The sequence below is a fragment of the Coffea arabica genome, chromosome 9c (assembly GCF_036785885.1).
Source record: "Coffea arabica cultivar ET-39 chromosome 9c, Coffea Arabica ET-39 HiFi, whole genome shotgun sequence".
NCBI lineage: Eukaryota > Viridiplantae > Streptophyta > Magnoliopsida > Gentianales > Rubiaceae > Coffea > Coffea arabica.
The window spans coordinates 5,246,074-5,267,839 of NC_092326.1; the positions used below are offsets into that span (position 1 = coordinate 5,246,074).

Sequence of the window (21,766 nt, forward strand, 5' to 3'; positions counted from 1 at the left end):
AAAACAAGAACTGCTAAAGTAGGGCAAAAATTTTTCTGAATGAAAATGTAACATGTTAAAATAAATTTCCCGCTGCAAAAATAGGAAATAGGAAACTTAGGAGTCAATAGCATGTACAAGTTTGATAAGACCATTGAAATGTACACGAGATCTTCGGTCTTCCTCAAAAAAAAAAAAAAAGTATACGTTGTCATACGTACAAACATGAATGTGATACATATTTACATATAACAATTGATTTAGGATTCTCTTGATGGAATATACTTGAGTAATAACAAGTAATACTGATATCTTGCTTAATTTCATGTTAGCATCACATATTATAAGATACAGAATAAAATATAAATTTGTGTTGAATTATCTTCTAAACTTCACCCTTACAAAATGGAGAAAAATTAAAACACAAACCAAAGGGGGAGAAAGGGAAAATTTTCAATTATATCATGTCAATTGGTCATTCTTCTCAATAATAAATATAAAACTGTTTTCAACTTTCTTACAAAATAATAGATAACATGTATCTTAAAAAATGTTATTACTTTTCTCCTATTCGTAATGTAACAACGTTAATTTTGTAGTTATGAATGGACTGAATATACAACGTATGAAGGGAATGTTTGGTTGAATGATAAGATAGAAGAGATTATGAATGAGAAGTTTTGAAAATAAAGTTGTATATCTTACTTACACAAAGTTTTAAAAAAATACAAAGGTGTATGCTTGTGTTTATTTACTTTAAATTACACATTTATCGTGTTTCATGTTTTCCATTTACTCAAAATCTTACATTGATACCTTCCTCATCTCTTTTCATCTTGAAATTCTTATTATTTTATCTAAAGAAAGCTACTATTAGAAAACTTCCTCCTCAATTTTCATCTTGAATTCTTATTTTTTTTCTCCTCTTAATATTCCTGTTATTTTCTCTAAAGAAAGCGAGCATTAGATTTACTCTTTGGAGGGTTAAAAGGCATCTAAACTCCTTACATATTAAACTTCCATAAAATTTCAATATCAAGGATTAAAATGAACACAAAAATTTAGAAAATCCATTAGCTATTTTTGGTACAAAGTCCTTTTATCTTTCTATTTGCTTAAAAGGAGGGTGAGGAAAATAAGAATAACATATTTAAGGCAATTCCGTTTGTTAGACTCGATCTCGCAACCGCCTTCGACGAAGGAAAATAGAGCTAATCGAACCTCGCAACGTTCTCACTCCACCAGCACACCGTCTTGAAAACTAGGTCAACCGTTCGCACAAATTTTTAGTTCAGCTATTGACTTTATATGCTGCCTCTGCCAGCTTTATTTATCAATTCTGCAACCGCTGAGAAACTCTAAAACCCTCCCGCCTAATTCTTAAACCTCAGTTTTTCTGCGTAAATTAGCAAACATTAGGAAAAATGACGAGGATAGCGCAAGCTCCGATTCAATTCACAAAACAGCCCTACATTGAAGATGTCGGCCCCCGCAAAATGTAACTGATCTCTACTGCTATTGCTCTATTTTTTTTTTGGGGTTAAATCTTAAATAAGTGAAATTCCAACGTGTTCGATAATTTCTTTACTTTTTTTTTTGCGGAAATTTGTGAACAGAGAAAGTATTCAGTTTTCTACATTCGGAGAATCCGAGATTCTGAAAGCAACTGAAGTACAAGTATACCACGGTGTATATTATGATTCTGCGAAAAAGCCTTGGGAGAATGGCTTATTAGACCCTCATATGGTATCTTATTTAATGTTCATTGTTTCTTTTAACAGTGATGAACTATTTTTGCGTATGATGAACTGATAGCCGTGATTCATTTTCCATATTTTCTATCTGATGGAGAAGAAAATGTATCTGCTGTTGTTATTTCACATTTAAAAGAAGAAGAGAAGGGGAGTTCGAATAAATAGCATTTTCTTGGGAACTGATGATGCATCAGTTATCTTTTAGGTCTCTTTTGTGCGGCTAGAGTTTGTATAACGATCATGCATAGGCACAACTTATGTTTGAAATGTTCTACAATCCTCTACTACATCTGAAAATAGCTAGAGTAAGGATAATTGGAGTCATTGTATCCCGTCTGCAAACAATGACTGTAGCGACAAGGTGCATTCGAGTATTGACAATCCATATGGTTATGTATTTTGGCTATGGCCTTTAAGGCTGGGTCTCTTTTGATTGATCTTGGCAAAATCATAATTAAATTGTAAATCTGCAGTGGCCCAATAAGCTGTGTCCCTCAAAAGGAAAAATTGCTCCTGCAAAGATGCTTCCATTCTTGAAATGTGTGTGCGGAACCAACTAGATAGTACGGATTTATTGTTCCCAATCAATAACAAGATGCAATAATGTGTAAGCATGAGAATCGAAGTTCTGTCTGCTTGTCACATGTACATGTGTGATTCTGAAAGTGGACAATCTGCGCGTTGCCCCCTTCCTATTATCGCGTCAACCCATTGTTATTAGTAAATTCAGTTTCTGCGATCGTAGATTTACACTGAGCGTGTCCTTGCCCTAAACTCATCGATCTGCTAAGAACTGTTTCCATATTTTCTTGGGGAAGGGATATATCGTACTGAAGGCGTTCTTCTGTTTCTTTGTGAAAAGCTCAACATTTTGGTTGAAAGTGAACTGTACCCAAGTTGTGATTGGTAATAATCGAGCATTGAGTAACAGGTTATTGAAACACTTTGCTATATTCATAGACGTGTGACTCCATTAGTATCTCCCATATCCTTGCACAACAATGCCCATTGCTCTGGTTTAACTGATCCGCCGTTTAGTCAATTGTATGCCACATTATTTAACAGCCAAATCTGTTTCATGAATGTTTCGTACTTCTTGGCTTGATTTGCAGTCTCGACGATCCATGCGAGATCCTTAAGTCAAAAAAAAGTGCAAAAACATTTAAACTCCGTTCATAACATGGATTAATCTAATGAACGGCACAAAGAATTTAATTCATACCTCTAATTTCTAAATTTCTGTGTGAAATTGCTTTGCACATGTACCAAACAAGATCGATGCATAGCCATCAGTTCCTTCCAGTGTTGAAAGGTCTTCATCGCGTGCATTATCCCCTTGTACTGATCCGAAATTATGCACATGTTCTTGACATTTCATTACACGTGATGTCACAACCGCGACATGAAACATGCCCAACTTCAGTTAGTCTCCTCGTCCACAAGTGCGAAAGCAAGCGGGAATTGGTGATTACTGACTTCAAATTTGTTACTATTACTATTCCTATTATTATTTACTTTTACTTGTACTCTCGCTTCCCGTTACTATTTCTGGTTTGACATTCAATTAATCCACCGACAGAAGATGTAATATAATTAATACTAATTAAACTAATTTAAATACTAATCAAGTGTAATAAATTAACATTAATTAAATGTAATAAACTACTGATCTAATAGTAATCATTTAAATCAAATGTAATCAACTAAACTAATACTAATCAAATATAATAAACCATTATTATTTAAAATGACACGTGAGATTTGTTGGATGCGGTACATGTTTAACCAATTATTGCCAGCGATTCTAGCCGAACAACACCAACTTCAGACCCCAAAAGACTACTTTTGCTTTTTATAACTGACAAAAGAACCGACGCACACCAATGCACAACAATGTACTCGAACTAATCGGCTGAATAATGGTGGAAACAAAATCGATTCCCTCCGTTACTTTTCTCTCTATTTATTTTTTTAATCTATACAACTGAATTTTTTCACAATGATCTGCTAGTGTCAACAATTTTATTTCCACAAGTAGATCACCGTACTCAAAATTCAAGCTCATATGGATGTTTTGTCATTCAATTGCACAAGACATTGTGATGAAAGTTGTAAAATTTACTCAATTTAATTTCAATTTTTTGCATATTCTTTAAACAACTAGAGAAATATAATATGGATGGTTTTTATTTTCAAAAATAATACAATAATTATGTTTATTTTGGTGCGACGGAGGGAAAATCTTCTCCAATCAATGGAGATCGAGGAGCACATAGTTCTCGTTATACTTTACACCCGCATTCCACGCCTCATTTTGCTAGTACATTAATGATGAAATTAAGCTGATCACTAATTAATTAGAGAGGTCACTTTTCCGTTGTGTGCAATAATGCTATGTAAGAAGTGGACAACCATCCAAGAAATCCTTTCCCTGTGAAATGGACTTGTGACTCTTGAAAAATTTCTGATCACAAGTACTCTTGAATTTTCTAGTGTTTTGACAATGACAAAGCAAATCGTCCCATGGGCAGATCAAGAATTGGATTGGCATCAACATCAACACCGTAATTCATTGGCGGTCAACTCGGATCATCCCAGACTTGACAAATTCATCATTCAACTTGCTAGCAAGTCCAACATTAGAATAATTATTTTATTAGAAAATATATAAGAGCACTTATATTTGAATAAAAAAACTTATATTTGAATAATTTACAATTCTATATCTTAGAAATATACGTGCATGCAAAGCTAGGCTATGATGAAGTGAAATGTTAACAATTTCTCGTATCGCGTAACATAGAAAATTATCAAATCAAAGTGTGAAATATGAATAAGTTTTAGGTGTTGAATCTACATGTTTTTTCTAGTACGAAAAGTTGCTTGTCTAGTTTCCACTCACTCAGTATATAACGATACTAGCTAGTTTGGGGATAAGAGGAAAAATTAGGCTTTGTTTGAATGGCTAAGTTTTTTATTTGGCTAGTGAGTTTTTTGGGTGTTTGTCTAAAATTTTACCGTAACTTACTACAGAAGTTTTTAAAAAAAATTTTGAAGTGTATAGTTTAAAAACTCTGAGAAGTTTTTTGAGATTACTATAGCTAAAGTTTTTAAAAAACTTGTAGCAAATAAACTTGGCAAAAAGTTTGGTTGCCAAACAAGGCCATCTTTGTGATAAATTTTAAACGTGTTTTTAATCAATTTTTTTGTCTCACATTTATCCACGTACATATAAAAAGTATTATCGTTACAATTTCATAAATAACACCTCAGAAGGCATCCACGAAAATGAAGCATAAAGTTATACTACAAATTCAAAACATAGTAAAATAAGTATGTGCATAACACAGCGTATTATCAGTTCACATACTATACGAATTTTTTTTTTTTTTCAGAAGAACGACTAAAAGTTGCTGCTATAATATCTATACCTAAATAGTGCGAATACATTTTAAAATTTACAGAACTAAAAGTTTATAAATATGTTTTAGCAATTATCACAAATCAATATAAGACATTAAATTGATTAACACTTTATGATCGTATTCGTTTTATATGTATAAATTTATTAAAAAAAAAAAATCATGATCTACATTGTTGCTAATTGTATATAACTCAGAAGATATGCTATCATCCTTCCACAAAATTATAAGCTGTTTCAAAAGTTGAAGTATTATTCATGAAGTATAATACGCCAAAAATTCATTACTTAATTTATGGGATTAGTTGAATAGTACGAATATCATCCAAAATACTTTTAAATATGCAAAATTCAAAGATTTTTCTAAATCTTCTTAAAAACGTGTATTATATCGATATGATACGAATTTTCATTACCTAGGACTACAATAAATAAAAATTAATACTACCCGCATATGTCGTCGGTGTGGCACGACGTTTGTTAAAAACGTGTCGACAACTTTCGCTTAATGCGCAAATCTGGAAATTAAAATACCCCAACTTGCCCAAACCCGGTGGCCCCAAATTCCAGCGGTTACGTTTCTCTTTTCCTTGTACTTTATGAAGCAAAATGTGGGGCGGAATCAGGAGAACTGGCGCCGTCAGCATTCACAATAAAATATTGACGGCAGACAGCACTTATGGGAATCGGATAAGGAAAGTACAAAAAGGGCAGGAGGTCATAATGAAATACCTGTGACCAAATCAAAACGCAAGATAAACCACCTTTATCCAACCATTCAGATTCAGATGCCAGCCACTAGTCTTTTTTTTTTTTAGTTGGAAAACGGCAACTCGTAGATTCTCTCTACTAGTCAGACACCAACGACTATTGGCGCCTTATCACTAAAGGTGCGTTTGGCTCTTGAACAAGAAAATGGGTTTCAGTAGTCGGATCTTCGTATCTGATACAATGTTATTAAACTCGGATCGAATAGCGATTTGACTAAATTAGTGGATCACAGGTCAACTGATCGGTCGTCTCGGACTGTTCAGAAAAACTCGCTGATATCAGCATGATATCATAATTATTTTATATTTTTCAAGTTTTAAATTCTGATGTGTAACTGTTTCAATTTCAAAGAAAAAGCTTAAATGTGACAAAAGAGGTCTCAAAATTGCTAAATTCAAAAAGTTTGATTTCTCATATCTAACCAAAAGCAATAAAAAGAAACTACTATAAAGAAATCCTAGGAGAGGAGAAAAGAATTTTCACTAGAAGGATTTAAAAGAAAAGAAACTCTTGTTAAAAAATCTTAGGAGACGCAAAACACTCATTAGGAAAACCTAAAAGAGACTTCAATTTAAGCATATATATATATATATATGCGAAAAGAATACTATAGCAAAGGAGACCAGGGTGTCCTTTCGAGGAGGAAGAAGGTGTTTTGCAAACAGGGAGAATTTTAGACAAGGTTTTATGGATGGGAATTTTTCAAATTTCGTAAATTTCCACAAATTTGAGATAAAAGAAATTGTGACATTTTTAGATGAATCTTGATATCCATCCTGAACTCTAAAAGTTTGAATAGAATTCTATGGCATGAGATTTAAAAAAGCTTGCAAGTGACTATATTTAAGTGAGGGAAAAAAATAAATCAGACATTACACCTTTAGGATGCTGAAATTCAATGAGAATATCATTTCTCTCTTATGAATCTGAAGAATTTACAAATTTTGTCAAGAGATCCCTACAAAAAGATCCCACACTTTAGATTTTTAGTTGTACTAAGACCCTTTCAGGATTGCCTATTTCTACGAAAAATTACAATTTTTGTGCAATAAAGCACTTAAGAGATGTTTTTGTGATTTATTTTGTTTCACAAATTTAAGAGTAGAATTTTTAGTATCCAAAATATTTTTAACGCACGATAGAGATTGGTGCTTTACATAATTTTAACATTAAGTTTGACCATTAAACTATAAAAAAAAAATTGCACAAAATGTCTCTCACTTCTTGCCAAAAGAACTTTCATGTCACTCATATTTAAAATGCTGATTTTGTATCACTCACAAAAACAAACCTATTCAATTTGGTTCGAAACTCTAATTCCACTACTTTTTTTTTTTTCCTGAAATAGCCATATGTGAACAATTTTAAAGGGGCAAAAATGTCATATCCTAATTTACTAATTTAAAACCTTTTCAAACAATCTACTAGAGGACAAATTCAAAAACTACAAAATCTCCTGAAAAAGACAAAATAGAAGGAAAGAAAAGTGACAAACTAAATTTACAATTTACAATTTTTATAATTTGACTTTTATTCCAAATAAGTCTTGCTTCTAACCCCCTTCACCCTCCACCATTCTTGTCCTCTAATCCTTAGCCATTTTCCTCTCCTTTCCCCGTAACTCGAACTCCCTCCTCTTTCCCAGGAGACCTCAATATTTCTCGTTGAATTTTGTAATTTTTTCTAAGTAGTTTTTTTGAAAAAATTTCTAATTACTCTCTCTGATACGACTCTTTTGCTCCTTTAAAATTTAATCACGTGTTGATTTCAAAGCCAAAAAATAGATTGCAATTAGAGGTTTTGGCCAAATTGGACTAACTTGCTTTTGTGAGAGACATAAAATTAGTATTTCAATTGTAGAAGACGTGAAAAATCTTTTAGTGTAGTGTGAGAGACATTTTGTATGATATTATAAAAAAAATCCATATTCAATTCGTGTTTAAAACACAAAGAAGAAGACGTATTCTTGAAAAAATGTCAAACCAAATAATAATTATTATCAAAATTACTTGTACAAATATTCTAGCACTTTCGAGGCCTCATGCTTTCCTAGAAAAGGAGCATGAAAAGAAAATATATCAAAAGTTTCATCAAAAGGTGGCCCCCACTCCAAATTTCCTTGCCACAATGAAGCAGCCGAGACAAACATTCCCTATAGTTCTCTCTATCATATTCATATGCGGATGTACAAAGTTGATTCTTCATCTCCTCAAATCATAATAGCTTCTTCCGCTCTGTTTGTAATCTGTTCCCATTTTGGCAATATATAAATTTCAGACTGATCTCAGCCTAATTCATAAAAGATAAAACACGCACCTCAATCATTAGCCGCCTTATGAAACAGAAACCGAACCCCACCCTTTTCCTGGTATTCCGGCCATCCAAAACCTGGTTTTCCGGCAAACCCAAATGGAGAAAGAGCCTCTCCTCCCTTATGTCAACACCAGAAGACAGTCCTATTCCCCTCAGCCTCCACCACCCCCAATTTCTCTGTGCCCTTTACCGGAAAACGATGAAATCACAATCCCACCACCCAATGGTTGTCTCACTCCATCAGAACTCAAAGATAGGCTTATCTTTGGCACACCCCCTTCATCCTCTTCCACCCCTTTAATGGACTCCTCTTCTTCAACTCTTGTTGATGCATTGGCTTTAAGCATCAATTCTCCAAGAAAAACTTCGTCTGAGGACCTAAAATCCAATATTGTTGGAGAAAAATGCAATCTTGACCAGCAAAATGGTCAGCAGTCTTGGTTGACCGATCCCAATATTCCATGGACCAAAGGGAATTTGCACAGGTCCAAGACTGCCCCTGCTATGGCTGTTATCAATGATTTTGATCATTCATCAGCTCCCAAGCCACCCGTGTTCGGTTCTCAGTCAATTATAAGACAAGCTGTGGTTCTATTGATCATATATTTGTCTCTCGGTGTTGTTATTTATGCTTTTAATACGGATCATTTCAAGGCCACTGAAACACACCCTGTTGTTGATGCTTTGTACTTCTGCATTGTTACTATGTGTACTATTGGATATGGTGATATAACCCCTGATAGTGCTTCTACTAAGCTGTTCTCTATCATGTTCGTGCTTGTGGGCTTTGGGTTTGTTGATATTTTGCTTACTGGGATGGTTAGTTATGTTCTTGATTTGCAAGAAAATTATCTGTTGAGGACACTTAAGAATGGGGGAGCTCATGATCCAGGGCGGTTTGTAATTGATGTTAAGAAGGGGAGGATGAGAATTCGAATGAAGGTGGCATTAGCTTTGGGGGTTGTGATTCTTTGTATTGGAATTGGAGTTGCTGTTATGCATTATGTTGAGAGGCTTGGCTGGTTAGATTCCTTCTATTTGTCTGTTATGTCTGTCACTACTGTTGGATATGGGGATAGGGCATTTACTTCCTTGCCTGGTCGGATTTTTGCATCCATTTGGTTGCTTGTATCTACGCTTGCTGTGGCTCGTGCATTTCTTTACTTGGCTGAGGCAAGGGTGGATAAGCGGCATAGAAGCATGGCAAAATGGGTACTTGGACAGGATATGACTGTGGCACAGTTTCTTGCTGCTGATATTGATAACAATGGCTTTGTGACGTAAGATCATGTGCCTTTTCTCAATATTTAAATATCTTATTGACCAATTTATATTGCAAACAACGATTTGTGCCATTGTGAAAGTTGTTGATATATAAGCCAAGTTTGCTCTGTGGATCACTGCTGATGTTTAATTCATCATGATGTTTAACAAGTTTGAAGAAGTTAGCAGTCATAGTTTTGCTAGCAGATGAGTTATGATCAACCTGCACAAAAGTCTTAGGATCCGAGTATTTCTGAGTTTGTGGTGAAAAACCTGCATAGAAGATCTTCTATTCTTTGTATAGATTCACACTGAAAGGCAGATAAGTTGCTTGTTATCTGTGTCTTTGCTGCAAGAACTTTTTTTTTTGTTTTGATTCATCAATCTATCCACTGAGTTTTATGATTATAGGACTCTGGATCCTATATGTTTTACTCTGATTTATTTTGTGATAAATGACTCTTCTTTTGAAGCTGCAAGAGCTAAATGTTGAGTAGGTATTGGGTGTCTCCTCTTTATATGGATCAAATGGCAGACCTTTAAAGATTCGGCACCTTATTTTAAATGAATAAAATGGATATGTTGATGGTTTACTTTATTGAGCTTATCTAATGAGTTGCTGAGGTTCTCTGAGTTTTCATATGTTCAAGCCAAATAACTTTTTTTTTGTTTGAATGGTAGATTCAACTCGTTAGTTCAGTAGTATGATCTGACTTTACTAGTTAATCCCTCATACATTGTAAATTTGATAGACTTTTAAACAATCTTATTTTCTGAGGTGTTTAGTAAATTAAAAAAACCTCACAAGAATTTGACTTTTTAATGAAGAAAAGATGACACTAATATGGGATTGAAACAAGTTATCCCTTTTTTCTTGTTTTGTTTTTAGAGGAGGGAGAGGAAGAGAAAGAGGAACAAGGCATGGGAACATCAGACTTTAAATGTTGATCTAAAATGAGTGAACAAAATCCTTAGCTATTGACTATATTGGATTCCAATGGTCAAGACAGCTATTTTGGGTGTATACTCTTATTCCCCTAGAACTTAGGTATCTGGGCTTTCCAGTGACTGGATCCTACTTTGACATCTATTGGCATTTGGTGATGATGAATTGAATGAAATAGGTAAATTTTACTTGGAAAAAAGTGGACTGTATGAATAAGAGCAATTTTATCTGAGGAATAAATTCAGAATGTTTTTAATACCAAAATATATTTGGAGATGTGAGGAAAACAAATGAGCAGTGGATAGGCTTCATTGTGTTATATTGAAGATGTTGGCTTCTAATTTCCTCTCTGCACCTTAAGCAGAAACTTCCGCTTGACTTGTCATGCATGAGGTGTGAGTCTCTTTAAAGAATATCTATTCATGTTTACTGTGTGAATATCTTTTACATATGAGTTTGACATATATATTCTGGAGTTATTGAATTAACTTCAAAATTGACAGTCTCTTATGGATAAGGATAGCTTTTTTGGAGTTGTATACTCATTTGTATTAGTGCTAAAAAGAAAAAAATACAATTAACAGATGAGCAATGGACAGACTTGTCTTTTATAACATTGGAAGATATAGTATTGACTCGTTTAAAAAGGAAGCATGATAATCCAGGTGTAAAGACAGGTATTAGACATTCCAAGTTCCTTTTCTACTGAACATTTAAATTACAAAAACTATAATGCATGTCAAACATGAATTAGAGTGGTAGAATTCTATTGAATTTGTGGTGGTTAACATGTATCTTATAAATTTGGAAGTTAGTAGAAAAGAATGTTGGTAAGATCTTTTCTTCTATCCAGTTGCCATGTTTCTTTTCTACAGAGTTTACTAACAGAATTAAAAATGGATTGGCAGTTAAGTATATATGTTGCACATTGCTCTTAGGGTTCCTTAGCCTCTTTGTTGTACATTTTTCCCCCTTAAGCATAAATGTTGCACATCACTCTTTAGGGTTCCTTAGCCTCTTCATTGTGCTTTTTCCCCCCTTAAGTAGTAATATTTGCATCATTTTGGCATCCAGAAACAGGTTTTGAGAGAAAACAATATGAGCTCCATAAGAATTAATCTAAAGCAAAGAAAGAGAAGTTTCCAAATGTATGAAAAATTAAGAACAATTTTAGGGTACTTTGCTTACCAAACAAGTGTTAGAACAATGCAATATTTCTAGGACAAGTCATGCTACAGCATGTGATCTGAGTCTGTTACACTGTTGCCTAGTTTATTTTTCTGACTGCAATGAAGGCATATAATCCAACTTCTGTACTTTCTAGACATTATTGTACTGATTTCAAACAATGGGGATACAGAATATGGGTCTTTTTTTTTAGGATGGCTGAATGAGTTAATTATGATAGATATATTCAGTCTACATAGGACACATGGGAACTGAAATGCAGTGTTGGTATAGTGACTAATAGCTTGGTTTAAATGCTGTTTTTATCAAACTTGTTCCATGGTAATTTTGTTGGTAAGGGATTTGATTTCAATCAGTTTTGCTCTAACAATTTCTGTGACATTTGTTTAGGCTCAAGATGTTGGAGTTTGTTGATTCAAACAGATTTTTGTGAAAGCTTATGGGACTGTTTGAAACATGATTTAGAAATCTGAAGTAAGTGGATGATTTGTCATTCATAAAAGTGCAATTAGCAGTAAATGCCAACACCACTAATTAGAAATTTTTAGGATACTCTCCTATTTTCTTTCATGTTAGCTCAGGGTTCCAGCACTGTTTTGTTTTGTGCTCCCTCCATCCCATTTTACTTGTCATGGTCAATTTTGCACACAGTTTAAGAAATTTAATCTTTGACCAACCATCAAATAACTCTTTCCATGATCACCCATTAACTTAAATTCAAATTTTGTTAGTTGTTTTTGAATTTTACATTAGTTTTTTAGAGCATTTAATGTTGGAACATAGCTTTAATGCTCTTTTTGAAAATTGAATTAAGGATAAAATGGGGAGGTTAGTTTTTTTTATTTCCCTTTTAAGACCATGACAAATAATTTGGGACAAACTAAAATAGAAATCAAGACTAATAAAATGGGACGGATTTGTTTTGTTTGCTCCCAGGATAAGGTTTCCAAATTAATCTAATCTAGATTTAGAATTCTGAAGTCTTTGTTTCTGCATTTTAGTAGTATCCCTGTTTCACCTGGAGTAGAACTTGCCACCTGTTAACTTACCTTCAACAGACACTGTTGTCGTGCTGAAACAAGCCCCTGTTTCTGGTTAAATCTTTTGGTAGCATCCTGGAACTCCAAGGGTAAATGAATTTATAATTGTAAAAGTGTCGAAGTTAATTATGCTCTCCCCTTGTTTTTTAGTTTGGAATAATTGGGTTTAGATCAAGGACAATCTGTCTTTTAGTTTGCAATAATTGACTCTCAAGTGCCAATCATGCTGGCTGGCAGGGATCCAAAAGCTAACTAAAGTAGATTGCCAAGAGTCTTCTAGCATCTCAAAAGGTAGTTGAGAAGTGATTTTGCCCTGAAATATGATGTCTCCTAGACAAGAATTGTGGAGAGCTCTGCTCTTCTCATTTGAGATAGATGAAGGAAAATTCCTTGGTCATGTTTAATAATTATTTCTTATTCTCATGGAACTAATGTTGCAGTTGCAGTGTTTAAGGGAAGTCAAAAGACTAATGCAGTTGATGGGAATAACAGAGATACCTGGCAAAAGTTTGCAAGTGATTATCCATACTATAGTGGTGGATAAGTGCTAGTGAATGATACCACCAACTGGACATGGATAAATATAAAATATAGATAAATTAAGAACTAGAAAGCAACCTAATGCCATGAACCTTTTAGAATGTGTCAATTGCGGAAGTGTTTGTGTAGATTAACAACAATGAAGAGTATGCTTGTGGTTCTTCTTGTAGTCCTTTGATTTAGCTGTAAAAACCAAATTCTGTGTCTGCCAACTAAATTTGATGCATGGCGATTCAGTTTAACACACTACTTTTTATTTAGACCACTTGTTGAAGGTCATCTTTATGACCCTTGGGAGAACCTACCGCTATGCTTTGTTGATGAGCTGGTAGAGCCAAAAGTTAAATAATTCCTAGACCGAAATATTATACTCGCGATGCTGGAGAGAACTAGGATCATGGCAATTGTAGTAGTTCATTGCAATTCAAGTTTGGAGAATGATGAATGGGTGGAAGGATTGGCATCCTATGTAATACGGAGTCAAACAGTTTTACCGAGGAAGATTGATGGGGGAGAAACCTGATTGAAAAGAATAACAAATGGAAAAAGGATTTTAATATCTTGGAGCATATTTTAGTTGTTTTAGCATTGTTTTTGTAAGATTCTGCATCCTAGTTGGATTCGTGATTAAAGGGTTGTCGTAATTTCTTAGGTTTTTAGTCTTAAGCATTCAGCTTTAATGGCATTCAAATGGCTGCTGTCTTTTTGCATATTTTTCCAGTTGTGTCAATAGAAGCGATGGTAATCTTTATCCTGATTTCTCTTTCCTTTTATATTATCTGGCAGCAAATCAGAGTTTGTAATATACAAGCTCAAGGCGATGGGAAAAATTTCAGAGATGGATATCTTGCAGGTATGTAAACAATTTGAACGGCTAGACACGGGAAATTGTGGGAAAATTACTCTTGCAGATCTCATGGAAAATCATCACTGATTTGTCAAGAAAGCAGTGCAACTCGAATGCAAATTTCATGTTGCTAGACCCACCCACGGGAAACATTGTGCGTTGTCATGGTGATGAAAGACAAAGTCACTTATAAATGGATGCTCCCGTGTAAGCCCCATTCTGCAACTGTTCCGGCTTCCCGTGTGAGCCCATTCAATCATCTTAGATTCTCTATGCAACAGAAGTTCTCAAAGGCTGTAAATATTCATTGCTAGCAGAATCAGATACTCCATACTAGAAACAGTCTATCAAAGATTTTGCTATAGCCATTTGACATTATCTCCTTGATATAGTCTTAGATTGGTAGCTGTGAACTGGCATGGTGACCCAACTGGTCCAACATGTTCATACGAAAGTGACTTCATTTTTTGGCAAATACATCGATGCAGATAATAGGTGACCTGGTCTTGTTTTTCACTGCTTTCTCATATTTGGCACTTTTATTCTGTTGGCTGTAGATATGGTAACTTTGCTGCTTTAGCACAAGCCTGCTCTTTGAATAAGCAGCAATGTTCAAATTACATTTTTTGATGGATATTTTTTGGAAATCAAAGTGCTCTGTACATCTTATTCTCCACAATCTCGAACCTTTAGCTGATACTGTTCCTTCTTGAAGATTAAGCCTTGCCTTCTTGTCTTTCGTTCCAAAAGCTACAATCTGTTGAAACTTGGTATCTGCGTTAGAAAGTGATAGCTTGGCGATGATCTCGCTAAGTTTGGTTTTGTTTCTTTGGGAAGAATTTTTATCCTCAGTGGGCTAATTTCCATCCATGCTTAATCATATAGTACTTGGACAAGCTATCTTCAAGTATTGTAATGAAAGTGTTCGGGGGGCTGAATTAGGCCTAACTCATGTGCTGGCGACTTTAAAGTGGCTAAACCTGGAAAACTGATTAGTCTAGGAGTTGAAACCCGGGAAGAGTAGAATTCTGATCTCTATATATAAAGTTCAAGGGCATAATTTCTGGGTTTTAACATGATTTTATTACTGAGATATTAACCTTTTTTTTTTATTGAAGACAAATTAAGCATAGTACTTAAGAGTTAAGACTGATCAGTAAAGACTCCTAGTAGAGTTTGGAAGGTAATTAAATAACAAAACTAATGAAAATATCAGAATTTAAAGGTCTCAGCCCTTGACGACACAAAAGAGAATTGGATGACTTCTTTTCTTTTTTTTTTTTACCTTTTTCTTGTTTTAGCTGCAATGTATTTTTGTGAAAGAAAAATAGCATGAAAGGTATGTTTGTCTGCGTGCACATGTATGCGCTCACAGTTTAGTGGTATTAATAATCAAATTATACATTTTAGCAAGAAAATGACAAACTCCATCACAATCTTGACCTTCCCACTCTGTACATTTCCAACAGTCTAGTGGTCATATTTAATGCACAAGGTGGTTGCCTGATTGATTAAAGAGAGTGCCTGTATGAATGGGTCAAAGCATCCAATATGTTTCCTGAATTAGAAGTAACATTTAAACAATGGAAAAGATAATTTAGGATTCCACTCAATTTGTCTATGGTCTGCAAGTACATTAGGTATATGGATAATCTCACAAACCTCCCTTGAGGTTTGGGTTAATATCAATTAGCACCTCCGTGGTTTCAAAAATCTTGCTTACCTCCCTTAATTGACATTTTTTATAACATTGTCAGCGCTTGAGGGTTCAATTAGCATTAAAAAAATTCATATCAGAGGAGAGAGAACATTTTACTTCTAACTGTGGGATTGAAAACTTGCAATAGTTCAACAACGTAGTACACATTGAAATGATTAGTTTTCCAACTCTAGAATTGTAAAAGCAGCTCAATAATTAAACAGTGAACACAAGTTTAGCACAAAAGGGGTGACTTAAAATAGGAATTGGGAGAAGAAATCATGGCAAGTTCCAACATAGAAGGGCACTCTTATAATTTGCCAACATCATGTACTATAAAGAATCGATATTGTGGTTGCAATAGAAAGGCGACAATCAGGAAATCGGAGAGAGAAACGAATCCAAACAAGCTATTTAAGATGCAACTATTTACAATGATATAATGAAGGTGATGAGGTTTTCAGCCAATGGCGCAAAGTCAATCTGAATTGCAATTTTGATATTCGTTTTCCTCGTTCTTTTGCTTTCCAAATTCATTTTTTTTTGGCAATTTCAGATAATATATTAAGGATTTTCAGTAGAGTAATATTATCAATTCACCATCCATAATGGAGACGTCTTATCTTATCAATCTGACATGGGGAGGTAAATGTAAATTTTAAAACGATAGTGCTAAGTGATATTAAGTCAAATCTCAAGGAAGGTTTTTGTGAAATTATCCCTGAGGTATAATAATGCCCCAAAAAGGTTCTTTCGCTACATTTCTCTTTGTTTTGGTATGAATTTTTCTACTTTACTTTTTTTTTCTTGGCGTTACAATGCCACGGCAGTCTTCATCAATTCAATTAAAGCCGGTTCTAGATAAGCAAGAAGTCCAATTGTGCCATGATCCGATGACAATGAATCCATAAAGTTTGTTTTTAGACCAAGTCAAGTCTCATCAGCTTTCTCTTCAGTCTACCAACAAACCTAGAAAGACTTCCAAGAGGTATACGCATCTAAGATACCTTTCTTTTCCCCCCTTGGTGATCCTCAAGGCTCCTCTCCAATATTGCAATCAATTTTCTCCTTTTTATGGCTCCATTTGTTGGGGCACAAGTGTATTCTAGAGAAGTTGTCTAAGTTTTTTGGGTCTAATGGTGCACAAAATTAGTCTTTTTTCCTTTCTTTCGACAAGAAATGATTGAGAACTACAGTTTTAAAAATACTATTTTTTCGTAAAATTGTGCAAAGAAGGGTATTTATAAAAGACGAAAGCAAAGCAATTCTCATTTGTTATATGGTCTAGAAGGAAAACTACTTATGTCCAACCAAGCAAAACCCTAGTCAAGTTCCAACTTTTCATCCCATCATTATGGCATTGGTTGATCAAACTCAACAAAACCCACTATGATGTCTCTCTCTTTCTCAGTGAAATTGACAATACATGAATTTTTTTTCTCCTTTTTTTCCGGAAAGGAAGGGGTAAGATTTAAAAAAACAGGAAGGATCAAGCTCAACAAAACCCACTATGATGTCTCTCTCTTTCTCAATGAAATTGACAATACATGAATTTTTTTCTCCTTTTTTTCCGAGAAGAAGGAAGGGGTAAGATTTAAAAAACGGGAAAAAAGAAGAAAATTTTAACTTCAAAATCTCTATTTTCTAAAGTTTCAACTTTAGTCAGTAGATCAAAATCTCCTACGTTAATAATACATCAATGAAGGAGAAAAATTTGAATTCAAAACCTCTATTTTCTAAGGTCTCGGCCTTAGTCACTAGATTAAATCTCCTACGTTAATAATAGATCAATTTGATCATTAAGCACTCTGTAGAATGGAATTTTTGATGAGGTATAGATGGTCGTCACAAAACTTGACTTGTGTGCAAAACGTTAAGAGTAAAAAAAGTAGTCCATCATGATGAAAAGATTCCCAAATTAAGAATACGAAAAAGCAAGCATACATTGCGGCATGACCGCGTCAACCTCTGGAAATTTTTATCATACATTGTGCTAGTTGATAATGTCACTATTAATCCAATAGACTTTTATCCCGATCAAGTTCTATTTTTTTATTCTGTAAATCAACTAGGATACAATAAATTAATTGTCAGGTGAAAACTTTCCACGCCTTTCTTCTTCTTCTTCTTTGTGAATTTCTTTTGCTTGCTAGATAGTGGGACTGATAACAAAAAATAAAGATGTTTACAATCTAGAAAGACCCTATAAATAGAGCTTATATTAATCTATATTTTAGGTTATACCATGGAGGACAATGAATGATCCAGTTGTTAGAATTGGTCAATTATATGGATGGAGTCTAATAAATTAAGCCAAGATCATTCACATTTGAGGGTTCAAATTAATAAATGAAAGCGACGAATTACAGATGCTATCTTTTTGCGTATCTAATTATTGGTCTTGTAAATATAATATACATATACGGGGTATAAAACTAATACTAATTTTGACTAAACTTGAAACATTCCAAGTGGAGTAGATGGCAAATGATGATTGGAGTTGCTGACTTTCGCATGCGCAGTCAATTACAAATAAAATCAAAGTGAAGGAAAATTGACATAGATGAGAACGTGAAATTTTTTTTCTTTTTTATCGTAAAGTTTTCGTCCTTATTGAAATCGACCAAATGAATCTGAACCTTTAAAGCACATTTACCAAAGGACTAATGGGAAGTAATGTGGTAGTTTTGGGAGTTAATTGTAGGGTTTCATATATCGCCAAGTAAAGCAAACCTGTTGCTAGAATTCGAACATAGACAAAACCAGGAATTTAGTTTTTTTTTTTTCCTTTTGGGTGAGAAGTGTCGAATGATCGAACATACACTAGTTAAAAAAAATAAAAATTATAACAAATGGTAAAGTTTGGAGGAAGTCAATCATTCAAAGCACAATGATAAAGTTTGGGGGAGTGTCTAATGACTAAAAGAACATCGATGTACTCTATTTGGGTTAAGGTGTTTTTGAAAAGTTATATTTTGCCTTTTAAGTCAATAACTTCAAAAACAACTCAAAAAATACAATATCTCAAATACACCTAAAAAAATCCAAAAAAAAATTTCCCACCTTTCTTGTTTCATCACCCTCTATTGGCACCACATCCATCACCCTCCATTGCACTACCACAAACAATCACTCTCCATTGCACCACCACCACCTTCCCCTCCCCTCTCCTTCTCTGTCCTCCCTCCCTCTTCTTCTCCTTCCGCCTTCCTTCCCTTCCCCTACCACCACCTCCCCTCGCCTCTCAAATCCCCCTGGTGGATGTGACCTTTTTGATCATGACTAGATTTGGCCGTGATGGAGCGAGAGGAATCTAAGGGATGGGGGAATGGAGGGGAGGACGGGAGAGAGTAGAGAGAAGGGAGAGGAGGAAGGACAAGGAGAGGGAGGAGGGGGAGAAAGAGAGAGAGAGGAGAGAGGAGGAAGGAGGAGGTAGGGTGTGGTTGCAGTAGGTGGTAGTGGTAGGTGGCATAAATTTTTTTTAAAAATACCTCAAAAATTTTTAAATTTTAAAAATTCCCAAAAATACATTCAGAAAAATTTCCTGAAGGTACCCTCCACAAACATTTATAGCAAAGCCTTTCATATATATAGGTATAGTAAAATTTTAAAAAAAAACCTCAAAAATAGCTAATATAAGTAGCGATATAAATGAAGCTAAACAAGTCAAAATATCATGTGTTTAAACATGTTTGTTCATCTCAGTAAGTTTTTTTTTTTAATCAAGATCTATTTTATTCATTCAATCACACCAGAAGCGATTACATCAAAAAGTGCAAGCTGCAAGATCCTTTTCCGAAAGCTAGGAAAGCCTAACCTATCCATCCATATATCACCGCGAGCCATAGGGGGTAGCTCTACAAAGGAGTCAAACAAAGCATCACTTCCCCAATTCGCACCCATCTTGGCCAGCCTGTCTGATGGTTTATTTGCCTCTCTAAAGCAATGTGTTATTGACCGAAACAAACTCTGAAACGGCAATAGATCGTCCAATTCCACCCGCAAATGCCAGGGGCATGCATGATCCCCTGATATGATCTGAACCAGTGTTAAGGAGTCCACCTCTAGGTGCAGATCCATGTAGCCCCGAACTACACACTATTTTACCCCACACACCAAGGCCTGTAACTTGGCGTGTAAAGAAACAGGAAAAGCCGAAGAGAAATCCCCCCTAGGAGTCCCGCAAAAGCCCCCCCTCCACTCAACCCTGGATTGCCAAGCGAACACCCGTCCGTATTAAGCTTATAACCTGCCGTCGGGACCACCCACTTTACAAGCCAAATGAGCATCCGTTTTGGCCAAACTTCCAAGTTCGCGTGCAAGCTCCCCCAAGAGCCATGGGCCCATGATAACGAAGGAAATTGTAAGTGCAATAGATCCCTAATCCAAGACAAGGTCCGAGCTGCCGCCACTCCCCCCATCTGACCTCCCCCCTTGCATTAAAGCACTAGTTCTTGCTCTCCACAATTCCCAGCATATCAGAGAAGGCAAGAGGCGATAGCCAAATACCGATTCGGAGCAGGGCGTATCCACCACGCGATTGCCATATGGCAAGCCGAGCTGACACGAGAAGTCATCCCTTCCTGAATTTCGATCACCTTCCACACTTGTCGAGCAGCTTCCCCTATGCAAAACACATGGTTCAATCGTTCCTCCTAGGGGTTGGCGTAGCAGCAGCATCATCGAGAAGGACCCTGGACTCTAAAGTGTTGTAACTTCTCAAGTAGGGGTAGCCTATCTGAAAGTAGGCAAAGCATGAAAAAAGATATTGTTATTGGCAAGGACTTGTGCCAAATGCAAGCAGCGCCGAGAGACCCATTAGAATGGGAGCGAACAAGCGACAGAGCTGAGGCAACCGAGAACTCCCCATTGGGGGTTAACATCCACACCATCCTATCCTCCCCCTGAAGTGTTAGAGGCATGATTGCTGTCACTAGCCGAACCAACTCCACCTGCAGAACTTGTGAGAGTAACCGGACGTAAGTCCATTGTCCCTGACCGAACAATCCAACTGATATTGTCCTCCACTAAACCCTGAACCGCACACATCCGTCTCCAAGTGTACGAACTCCCTATCCTCTTCTCCGCCAAGCAAGGGTGCCGACCTCTGCAATACTTGGCCGTAAGAAAGGAAGCCTAAAGAGAGTGACCCTGTCTGAAACTCCACCATAGCGTCATGGAGAATGCTTGAAAAACCTCATTTGGCCGCCAAAGGCCCAACCCCCCTTCGCTATATGGCCGACACAGGTCTACCCATTTCATCCAATGAAACCTCGGGCCAAACTCTGACACACCACACAGAAATGCAGCCATAACTCTCCCCATCTCCCACAAGACTCCCTTGGGAGGCGATGCTGCAGCCAATAAGTGAATCGGCAGAGAGGATAGAATGTACTTGAGTAGCACCACTCTTCCCCCCGGCGATAGAATTCGTTGCTTCCAAGATAAGATTATGTTGACAATGCACTTACAAATCTCCTCAAAGTACTCCTTCTTTCATCGACCAGTGAATAACGGGCATCCCAGGTATCTGATCGGAAACTCCCTCCTCTGAAATCTCGTTAAATGCCTAATAATTCTGCAGCGGTGTGGGGAGAGCCCGGGATGCAATAGAAAACAGCTTTTTTGCTTATTAATCTTCTGACCCGAGACTGCACAATATTCTTCTAGGACCCTCACTAAGAGACGCAAAGAAGACTCCAACCCGCTGGTGAAAATGACCACGTCGTTGGCAAAAGACAAATGTGTGACAATCGGGCAGCCAATCGGAACCTTATACGAGAGAAATTAGCGCTACTCTACCAAAGCCTGCAAAGCCCTAGAGAGGGCTTCAGCCCCAATGACAAGCAAGGTTGGAGATAATGGTCGCCCTGCCTCAACCCACGTGTGGATTGGAAGAACCCCTGCGGCACCCCATTGATCAGTACCGAGAACCAAACGTTGGAAACCAACCATCAAACAACATCGATCCATGTCTCAAAAAATCTGAACCGCCGCAACACCTG

General features: G+C 36.0%; 2 protein-coding genes across 3 annotated transcripts; one reads left to right on the forward strand and one right to left on the reverse strand.

Annotated features, from left to right (window-relative positions):
* Positions 1-7,995: 7,995 nt before the first annotated feature.
* On the forward strand, positions 7,996-14,561 carry LOC113709284 (two-pore potassium channel 3). 2 transcript variants are annotated; one of them, XM_027232007.2, is made up of 3 exons: positions 7,996-9,518; positions 12,026-12,109; positions 14,002-14,139. In XM_027232007.2, exons 1-2 carry the CDS (start codon positions 8,335-8,337, stop codon positions 12,066-12,068), a joined length of 1,227 nt encoding a protein of 408 aa, XP_027087808.1. In that variant the 5' UTR covers positions 7,996-8,334; the 3' UTR covers positions 12,069-12,109; positions 14,002-14,139. The 2 variants fall into 2 exon arrangements, with proteins under 2 accessions (XP_027087808.1, XP_027087807.1); XM_027232006.2 differs by lacking the exon at positions 12,026-12,109 and having other exon boundaries at positions 7,997-9,518; positions 14,002-14,561.
* Positions 14,562-19,499: 4,938 nt separating this feature from the next.
* On the reverse strand, positions 19,500-19,841 carry LOC140014088 (uncharacterized). The gene has a single exon (XM_072064483.1). It carries the CDS (start codon positions 19,839-19,841, stop codon positions 19,500-19,502), a length of 342 nt encoding a protein of 113 aa, XP_071920584.1.
* Between the last annotated feature and the right edge of the window lie 1,925 nt (positions 19,842-21,766).